Source organism: Marmota flaviventris, chromosome 8 (assembly GCF_047511675.1).
Source record: "Marmota flaviventris isolate mMarFla1 chromosome 8, mMarFla1.hap1, whole genome shotgun sequence".
Lineage (NCBI taxonomy): Eukaryota > Metazoa > Chordata > Mammalia > Rodentia > Sciuridae > Marmota > Marmota flaviventris.
The window spans coordinates 73,403,924-73,414,796 of NC_092505.1; the positions used below are offsets into that span (position 1 = coordinate 73,403,924).

Consider the following 10,873-nt stretch of genomic DNA (forward strand, 5'->3'; position numbering starts at 1 on the left):
TTTCTTTCCCTACCCCCACACATACACACATGCACACAAACATAGAGAACTTCCCAGAATTTCTTTCCATTGGAGATTGATTATTAATAGTAGGAATATAACCCACCAGAGAGACTCACATGGTTTCCTCTCTGGTAGGTCACAGATTTTGGTCAAGGATCTAGAAAATGAGGGAAAACCCACTAAAACATTCTGAGGCTCCATATTATAACCTTATCTCTCTTAGTCTTGATATGAAACAGGCACATGACACCTTAGTGACATTTCACTATAGCTGACATTTAAATTTTAGAAAGTTAGAAATGCACACTTTGTCAGGATGAGGAATACATTTCTAGGGCTAAGTAATCCAAGACCAACATATAGTCAGTAAGTTACTAATAATTATGGTGTGCTATTCAGTTGTCCATCACTATAATAAAACACATCAGGTAATTAATTTATAAAAATAAAAGTTTTATCTTGTCTCACAGTTTTGGAGGTTTCAGGCTCATTGGCTCATTTTCAGGTTCATTGGTGCCATTATTTGGGGCCTGTGATGAGGCAGCATATCATGGTGTGAGCACATGTGAGAAGGAGCAATGAGCAAGCAGAAGGGGTTGGGGTGCCACAACTCTTTTGGGTTCATGCTTTCAACAACCTAAGGTTCTCTCAATAAGGTGCACCTCTTAAGCATTCCAGCAACTTCCGAAAGTGCCATCCTAAAAGCCAAATCTTAACACATAGTTCTCTGAGTATATTCAGCATCCAAACTATAATATATTGTTGCCATCTAATTTATCATCCAAAGTGAATTTTGAAGACAGAAAAGGGTGCTGTTAATAATTGTACCTGGATATCAAGCATACATTGGGACCGTCTTTCCTGAATATACCAAGATGTGTGATCATCCTACTAATAATGTACTATTAAGCCAGATAGCACCAAAAGACAATGAATAAATAAAAATAAATGTCTACAACAGGTAACACAAAGGGTGATAACAGGTGATACAACATGTATTACTTGGGAAATGGCTAGCTGATTGCACCTCAAAAAGGTTCACCAGATGAATTTTCAATTGTTCAAAATGCAGACTTTAGTCCTAAAAGCTTAGAAACTGATTTTATATGCTTACTAAAACTTTTCCCATCTTTCAAGGATGAACTGGCTAACAAAATTCATAAACCAGCTTACTGGTTTACATTAGAGCAATTATTACCAAGGGAATACAATGCTCACAATTCTCCAGCTAGTGCATCTTCTCCTGTAAATTAGCTATATAAGAATTCATGTTATAATTAGAGGATTTCTTAGTGACCATGAAATCACAGCATGGGAAAATTCATTTTATTATTTGAATATTTAGAGCATTAAACCTTTATAATAGGTTCTATCTATCTCTATAAAAAAGCTGCACCTGCTAAGCTGCTCTGGGAAAAGTTATGTCTTCTAGCTGGAGGGGCCATTTTCACCATAGAAGAAAATGGTTTGGATGCATAAATATCTCCAAAAACTACCTTTGGTCAATCACTCTTCCTGTTAGCTCTACTGATCAAAGCCTTTTCTATCATTGAACAAAAGTCCCTTGCTAATAGGCATGACTTCGTTTCTTTTTTTTTTTTTTTTTCCAGTAATACACTATCAAAATGTCATCATGTCTTGATGGCTTATGAATCCTTCTTTCTACTCAGACAATTTTGCATATACATATTCTTTTCATGATGGATTTATTTTCCAGTTTAATTCTCAGGAAGCAGTATTAATATTCTTCATTCCCATGTTCTACAGCAAAAAACATTGGTTAGCCCATGAATGGCAGGTGCTGCCATGTAAAAAAGCTTAGTTTTCTATATATGCAAAGAAACACACACACACACACACACACACACACACAGTGAAGCATCTTCATGGTGTTGAGCCTTTTATCAGACTAAAGAATACACAGATGTAGATGAGATTTGACATTGCAAGCTGAATGCAGTAGCACACACCTGTAATCCCTTCTACATGGGAGGCTGAGGCAGGAAGATCACAATTTTGAAGCCAGCCTAGGCAACTTATTGAGACCCTATCTCAAAATAAAAAAAATAAAATGGGCTGCAGATACAACTCAGTGATAAGAGCAAGCATGAAACTTTGGGTTCAATCCCCACTACCCCTGCTACACAAAATGATATTGCAAAAGTTCATGGTCATCTGAGAAAGAAAGTAGCCAATAGCATACAATGTGGCAAAACTACAGCAAAGACAAGTACAGGGGAAAGTCAGGACACACTTTAGTAATTATCAAAATTACAATCCTGGTTTTACATTAAAGGTAGAAAGAATAAGAAAGTTATTTTGTTTTCATTCACAGTTCAGATAAGACAACCTAGAATTTCTAAAACCATACACTATAGATAAAAAGGACAAAAATCTATTCACATCAGGCTGAGGTTGTAGTTCAGTGGTAGAGTGCTTGTTGTATGCAAGGGGAAAAGAAACTGAACCTGAGGGAATGTTTGGGGGATTTATCCCAAGAAAATGATGAATTGGAAAGCTGGTTGATAAACTAATCAATAAATTTAGTTAACTTCTCTGTTGACATCATCATAATAAGGCAATTAGAAAGGAAGTCCTTTGAATTCAATCTTTGATCTTCCTTGACATTTATGGATTTGATGTTACTGTTTTCCACTGTTTACAATGACCTCATAAACCATGGAAAGTAGCAATTTCTTTTTCTAAAAGTAGGTATAGCCTCTGGAGAGTCAATCCACCTAGCTGCCAAGCCAACTCATTAAGAACGAAGAAAGAAGTATCACTTCCTTATCTGTTAATTCATAGACACTCATAAAGATATGACATAAATTTGTTTAAGAAAATGGTCAAAAAGTGAGAATAAATTTTTATTAAACATTGAAATTGTGACCTTACAAAGATAAACATTTAAATGATTCTTGATTTAAGTGGGGTTGGACAAAGTCAGAAAACTGTACCAATTGCCATGATTATAGGATGTTTTCCTTGTGAACATCGGAGTCCATGATATTTCTACCATTTTCAAGGATTGCAAAAACTTAATTTCATCTCATAGATACAGTTAGGCTTATTTTGGCCAGGATTTTGCATCACTTCATAGAGTGACATAGGAGAGAGCTGAGAGAGAATGAAAGAATGAATGAGAGAAACAGAAGCAAGTCAGAGAAGTTAGCTAATCTCTAATGCATGTGTTACCTCAAAGCTTAGTATCATTACACTGAAATATTATGAATTCTTAGTAGACCAAATACAGGCATACATGTTTGTTAAGTACTTCAACTCAAAGTCAAATTAGGTAATCCTTTGATTAGGAGTTGTTTTGGATTGTGCACAACTCTGATTTCTCCTTCAATGGAATGGGTAATTGAGAACTGACTAGATAAATAAGAGGAAGCATTAACAGCTAATTTCATTCCTGGAACATACACTACAAAAATGGGCTATGATAATGGGTTACCATAAAACAATTTGAATACCACAGCACATTTGGAACTAAGTCCTATCTGAAATCTATAAGACATTCCACTCAATAATAAAAGGGAAAACATAATGTGAATTTTGTTATTTAAACAGAATTTAGCCGAACAAAAATATCTGTAGCTCCAAAAATATGATAATGCTTTGTATACTGTACACATAGCACAATAACTGTAGGATATGGCCTTATCAAATAGCAAAAAAAAATCATTGTCTTAAATATAAAATATATTTAAATTTTGACTTTATTCTTCACAGGAAGGAAAATTCTGCTCTATTACGAAAGTAATAAAAAGTACAAATGGATATTTTATGATCTTTTCCATTTATTATTGAAAATAAAAGGACCTGATATTCTAAAGTAATAATTAAATAAATATTATCATCCACTATTCCCAAGAAAACATTCTTTAATATTTCAGTAAGTAAATTCATTCTTTGTGTATTACATGCATTTGTGTGTCAGAGATGAGATAGGTCTTTGTGAAAACAATGAAGAATAAAATTAACACTCTGAGAGGAATTGAGTTTAAGTTTCTATATATATACACAGAGGATCTTCTATTATAGCTGTACCTATGTGGCTCTACTGCATATTTGGGATATAAATTGCATGTGTAGACTTGAGTTAACAGTTTAGGGAGGTAGCACTCTTTGATAGATTTTATGCTTAATAAATGGCCAGAACAGAAAGAGGTGTGTCAGGGATATAAGACATGATGAACATAAAGCATTAAAAATACTATCTGAAAAAAATGCTGCCATTATATACAAACACATGCTGACACTCAGACAGTACCCAGTTTTATAAAGGCCAGTGTTACTGACATGGAAATTTTAGGGAGAAAAAGAAAAAGAAATAAAAAAAGAAACATTTTTGCTTGCTTATAAAATGGTCAAAGTGATAATTAAGTGGAATAAATTAAAGGGTGTTATTCTATTAAAATATAATGAAAGAATATAGCATATTTTACTGCTAAAATTTTCAAAATGCTGATCAAGGGGATTGCTAATCTTTCTAAATCAGAACCATGCATTACACAGACAGAAAATTTTATAGATGATAAATTTAAAAAGCATCAGAAAAATAACTCTCCCAAAATTTCTACAGTCTTATATGGAAAAGCTAAAAACTGAATACTTGCATCCCAACTCCAATACAAAGAGTATTCTAATAATATTTAAGATTTCTAAAGTGGGCTTTTATTGATTTTGTATTTCTTAGTAAATTACCAGTAGGCATTCATTCTCATCTGAAGTTCTATTACCAGGATAAGGTAGCTTGAATTTTCTAAAAAGTTAGAAAAAGTTTGAAATCTAGTAATACAAATATTTTTAATTTCTATAGGTTTTAGAACAACAATAAAGATTTTTATTTTCTTCTATATTATGGAAGCAACATCAGGTTGTTCATAGGAGGCTTTGTCACATGAACATTTTGCCATCAATCATTTTTTATATCTGATTTCAGGATTTATATGTGCAATTGTAACATAGGTAGGCTTGCAGAAGAAATGGGTCACAGGGAAGGCTCACAGGGTTTTCTGACACCTAAAAGCAATTCCTACTTTTGAAGTCTCTTTTCCCAAAAGATTGGAGTACTAGTTCCTCTCCATCACTTTATTTATTTTTTTAAATAGCCCTATTAAGTTCTGGGAGAGGAAGCACAAAACACAATAATTTTAAAAAGTAGAAAAACAGAAATAAAATTAGCAGTTGGGGTCCATTGACATTTTTCTAATTAATACAATTTATATAAATTTTGTCTAGAATGAGATAAACAGAAAAACACTATTGGAAAAATGACTCTGCATGCCCAAATAGGTTTTGTTTTATTTTTATTGTTTTAATCTTATGACATTAGGAACAAAGTGTGTTTGAGCTGGAAGAAATCTCAGTGTGTATATTCTTAAGTCCACCCTTTTATTTTACACATGAGAAAGTTGAAGCCCAAAACTGTTAAATGACTTGCTCAAGTGCCTGAAGGAAGATGGTCCTGAGCCAAGCCTCAGAAAGCAATTTATTGCAAATAGTACTCCATTAAATTTTAAATTGCTATTGGATTAAATAAATCAGGAGAAAACAACATATATATTGGCTAGTAGTTTGTAGTTTTTAAATTAATAAATTTTAATAGTCCCATATTAGTAGTCTGAAAAGACATTATCTGAGTTGATGCTTTTTCCAAGGCCTGTTGAGATAAACTGATATGTTCCAAACATAATATTCTACTGAAAACAGCCTTGTCTTGAAATGAACCTGTATCAATGAATACTTATGAAAAATCTCAGAGATGGGTGTATGCAGTTGACCCAAGCAAAGAAACAGTTAACTGGAAAACCCCACCTCTTTGTAAATAATCAAGGAAAGCCTCTCTCTCTCTCTCTCTCTCTCTCTCTCTCTCTCTCTCTCTCTCTCTCTCTCAGCAATACAAAATGTCACCACAGGCTGACGCTCTTTTACAAGAATAATGAGATTTTTTGCTACCTCGGATGCTGGGTACACACCATTTCATTGCCTTCATCTTTAATTCAGTTTGGGTGGCTTGATACATATCTTCCCCTGTCCTTAAAAACAAGTAACATGGAATGCCTAAAATACACTGACGACTACTGTACCAAGTACATGTCAAAAGACCTACAAGAGCAGTTTCATAAACTCGAGTTTGTCCTCCAATACTGGACACACATTATTAATACTGTTCCGGAAATGAAGGGAGACAGCCAGGGAAGTCAGTGGGGTGAATGAAGGCAGCCATGGGCACTGCACCCGCAACTGGCTCTGTTATGCAGAGCTCTGAAGGAGACGCGCTTGACGTCCAGAACCTGAGTGCAGACACAGCGCCTTAGTGTCACAATCCTTCCTTTTAAAACACATTGACACTGCACCGAGAAGTTCGCCAATGCCAGCCAGGTTATTAGTGAAAGCCGAGAGTCTGAGGGTCTGTGGCATCCCAAGCCCACATCCGCAGCGGTTGGCAGCGCTGAGAGAGCGCTCCCTGCTCGCGCAAAGCGCGCTGCTCTGTGCCCACTGGACAGGAGAGCCTGCGGCACGGAAAGAAGTGCTACGAAAAAGGTCTGAAAGAGGAACCTCTCCCCCGTTTGGCAGCTAAGTGGTGAGGAAAAACCTGTCCTTTGACTCGGCCAACTGAAATAAATTCCAGCGCGACCGCACGAGAAAGGAAACTGGGCGTGTGCGTGTGGTCGGGGGAGGGGAAGTAGATGATCTGCACTCTCAAAGTCGGGAGAGGGTTAAAATGAACACCAACTACGGGCGTGTGGATCTTTACATTTTACAAGCTACATCACTCTTGTACTCCCTTCTTGAATCTCCTCCTCTTGGCTTCAGAGTGTCTTTCCTTCCCCCCATCTGACACTGGGTTCAGGAAAAAGTGAAATCCACACCGTGTCAGACCCTAGAGGGTCTCCCCTTCCCATCTCCCCCATGTTTTCCCCTGCCCCACCTGCTTTAAAACGGTTTAACTCTGCTTTCACAGTCCCCGCCCCAGAGCCTGAGATTTGTCACAGAGGCCTTTCTCAGCCTCAGAAACAGCAGGTGAGATCATTACCTCACCTAGGAATGTAACTTTAATAAAGAAAGCTGGAGAGGGCACCCTCCCCAACACCAACACACACAGCATTAGCACCTCACAAACACTTGTGATCTTTCCCTCTAGCTCTAGTCCCCAACCCTACTTTTCTCTCTTTCCTTGGGGGGAAAGTCAGAGGCTTTCGAAAGCTCCCTAAGGTCTAAGCTTGCCAACAACTGAAAGGATGTGCAGCAATAAAGGAAGAGAGAGTTTTTTTCTTTGCCAAAAACTAAAGAAAAGAGAAAGAACAAACAAGTCAAAAGCAGGACGTGGTTGAACTGGCAACTGTCTGCGAAGGGACGTAAATCAAAACTTCAAAGGTAAAATCCTCAAGTCCAGCGAGGAAATGAACCTGATGCTCTGTCAAGTGACTGTGAGCGCTCAGAATGCCGGGTTGGGACTAACACATGTCAGTCAGCCGGTGGGCCTCAGGATGCCAGGGCTAGGGGACGCTCTGAGGGTGAGGAAAGGAATTCCCCAAGAGATATTTTAGTTAATGAGAATTTTGCAGCCCGCCCCCCCCCCCATCGCCGCTTTCCTTTAAGGTTCCATATAGAAGTGAGATCTGTCACAGGTCCGGAAAATCCACTCCACGAGCCTAAAATCTCCCCAGTCTGGCTGTTAATTCCAGCTCACCCAGCGTTATTTGCCTGCCATCACCCCTACACTCACCACCCACCAAGACAATGGAACTACGATTTAAGGGTTAGGTTTTTCGTGTGTGTGTGTTTGTGTATTTTTTAAGGGGATGATTAAAGTCCTTCCTTTCTTCTCTACCACCCCCCTTATCCCTTCTTCACTTCATAACAAGGGGAAGTTCTAGGGGATTTATCACGAACAAGTGCGAACAGTTATTTTAGTCGAAAGCTAAGCGAAAGAAAAACTGCCCCAGGCGCAGTGACGTGGACTTTGATACCCAAAGACTGGGATTGTCAGAGGGCAAGAGCCTGCCTCTTAGCCAGGAACCGCCGGAATCAGGCGAGAGAGTCTAAAAATCTTGACCATGGGTTCCTGCAGCTCCAACCCTGGCCTCACCCAAAGTTCTTGGAGCTTCACCCAGCTCTCTGCCCAAACTTGAGCCAATCAGTCAAGCCCAGAAGAGCGACACAGGTGACTGAGCCCAGGGCCAGGTCTGTGCCTAGACGGCCTTCCCTGACCTCCCCCACCACTCGCCCGCGCGCACAGCCACAGGACGCGAAGCCAGGGCCGGAAAACTAGAAAACTGCCCCTGGCCCAGGTCAGTCCGTGGCCTCTCCGAGGCCCTTACTCACCTGGCCTGAGGATCGCAGCGGAGATCAAGAGGCAGAAAACCAGACGGCTGGAAGGGGACGACTTGGATGCCATATTCCTCCTCCTTCTCGAGAGCCACTGACAGAGTCCACGCCGCAGGAGGTGGCGACGTCCCGGGCCCCACGGTGCCCGCACGCTGGTGGGTCCCGATGCAGAGCGCAGCGGTTTTTCCCAAACACACTGTCCCCTGGGCTGTGGTGGCGTTGCACCTTCAGGTCTCTGCCACTCGCAACTTTCCACCACGCAATACCCGCAACTCCTCCGCCCTCCCCGTCAGCACCCGCCCACGGTCCCTTCGGCTACTCCTCCCAGGACCAGCGACCTGGCTTTCCCGGAGACACTTGAGTGACACGGAAAGGTGTACGTGGTTCTTTTAGGCTGGTATCTTCTGTTAGTTTTCTTCTCTTGAAATAATAATGTTGATAGTTGTAGTAGGCATAAAAAGCTCGGTGCTATGAAGGAATCGCCCGGGGCGGCGACGGGGGGGGGGGGGCGGCGGGTCTCCTCAGGTGGCAGCAGTGGCAGCAGCGAAAGCGGCGGCAGCAGTAGCAGCGGCGGTGGCAGCGGTCTCTGAGCTGCTCTGAGTGGAGAGACTGGAAGGCGTGTGTAACTGCCTCTCTCCTCCTCCCTCCCGCCTCTTCTCTCCCTCCTCTCCCCTCCCCGCTTCCCTAGACGCAAAGCCTAGCAGGTGGTTGGAGCGCCTAGCTGCAGCCTAGAGGCGCTGCAGGACCGAGTGGGAGATAGAGCTTAGCGCTGGGACTCTGGTGGAAGGAATTTCACAGGCTTCATCCCGGGCTCCCGGATGGGCGGGGCTTCATCAGGACTCCACCCCCAAGGGCATGCCCGCCAATGAGGAGCAGATTCGGTTGCTGCGCGCCGCCGGGAGGGTCTACCGGACTGACACTTCCCGTGCGTTACCGGCACCCTGGTGAGATGGCCTCTAGCTCTCTACCGTCCACCAGCCTCGCCCCCAGTTCAAAAAACTAGATTGCTCTCTTCTTGCCCACAGACGCCCGTCTCACTGGCTCATTCCTCTGGGATTTTTCTCCGCTGAAGTGTAGCAGCCTCCCAGTTCTATAAAATAGGACGGGCAGTGGGGGTGGGGAGAGCACCTGGGGTCTAAGGGCGGGAACCAAGTGGGGAGCAAGGGGCCAGGGGAGGAGGACAAGGTGGAAACTTTCCTTCTGGGAGTTGAGACGAAACGCTACTGTTTGCTTGGGGACAGTTCACGCATTGTACTGATTCCTCCCTTACTTTTTTCATCCCCCCTTACCTCCCCTCCGTTTCGCGCTCACCTTTTAGGTTGACCACGTGAGTCGACTGCCCAGTACCAAATGGAAAGAAGATATATTTTTTTTTTCTCCAAGGGAAATTAAGAATTTCTAGACCACACTTCGTCATAGGATTTTCCCAATGTCTACAATAACCGGAGTGTGTGTCACTTTTATTTTGAATTAAGCGGCGATTTTTTTTAAGGCATAAAACAGAAAATCCTCAAGTTATTCAGATTAAAAGTCAAACTCCTCCTGGTCCTTTCCAGAAAACAGGGCATCCCAGCAGATGGGCAGGGTTCTCAGGCAATTTCTTAAGATTGAGCCACCTCCCAGTCTTAACATAGGGAAGCTGTGTCGCTTTCAGATCAGGCAGAGAGCATGAAGGAATATTTTCCTCTAGAACACCGGGGTGGAGCTGTTGGAGCCCTAAGTGGGTCTAAATCAGGAATGTGGGATCACAACTCTTATCCTCGAAGCATAAAAAAATTGTGGTCCCTGAACCACTTCACGGGGGCATTAAATAGCCTTCGTGCATCACAGGGTCACCCCTGTATGAGGCTAGTCTCCAGTAGAGAATGCTAACTAGTAATCATCATATCGTGCTATTTTTTCAAAAGGCTGCTAGTCACCAGCCTTATGGGGGAGGGAGTTCAAATAGAAGAAGCTTATGGAAACAAGAATGTGGGCGCACGCGCGCGCGCGCGCGCGCGCACACACACACACACACACACACACACACAAATTCTTTATCTTTTCACTTTGTAGATGATAAAGGTCTATTTTTACCTGTGATTTTTTTTTCAAAAGCTTGCTTGTCTTTTCCTAGTTCTCTTATATTAGCAGTATTCTAAAGGAGAACTCATTTTTTTCTCTCTCAAAATAAGTAGTTTCTCCCACTTGGTTTTAACATTAACATTTCATTTGCATCTTATGAATCAACAGCAAGGCTAGGACATGACAAAAGCCCTTTAACTGTATTCCATGAGCTAAGCTTGGCTGAACTGCTTAACATGGTCATGAGATCTATAGATTCCTTTATAGAATTGTTTTTCTTTAACTGTAGTGCATTTCTTTAACTGTGTGTATTAGAACAGATCATCCCAATTGTTATCTTTAACCTGGATCCTTCTGACTCTCTAGTGAACCTCTTTTATCTTGGGTGGGACTTATTACTCCATACATGTTAAAAAAGGTCTGTCTGATTTTTGGGAAGAGCTGTCTGATTTAGGTTCTGACAGTA

The 10,873-nt window shown here is 41.3% G+C and overlaps 1 protein-coding gene across 2 annotated transcripts in view; it reads right to left on the bottom strand.

Moving 5' to 3' along the window:
- Alcam (activated leukocyte cell adhesion molecule) overlaps window positions 1–8,853 on the bottom strand; it is a 192,941-nt gene extending 184,088 nt beyond the window's left edge. For both annotated transcript variants that reach the window (XM_027943260.3, XM_027943259.3), the window contains exon 1: window positions 8,341–8,853. In XM_027943260.3, the coding sequence (XP_027799061.1) occupies window positions 8,341–8,413 (73 nt within the window). In that variant the 5' untranslated portion in view covers window positions 8,414–8,853. The remainder of the gene's footprint in view (window positions 1–8,340) is intronic.
- Window positions 8,854–10,873: the final 2,020 nt, after the last annotated feature.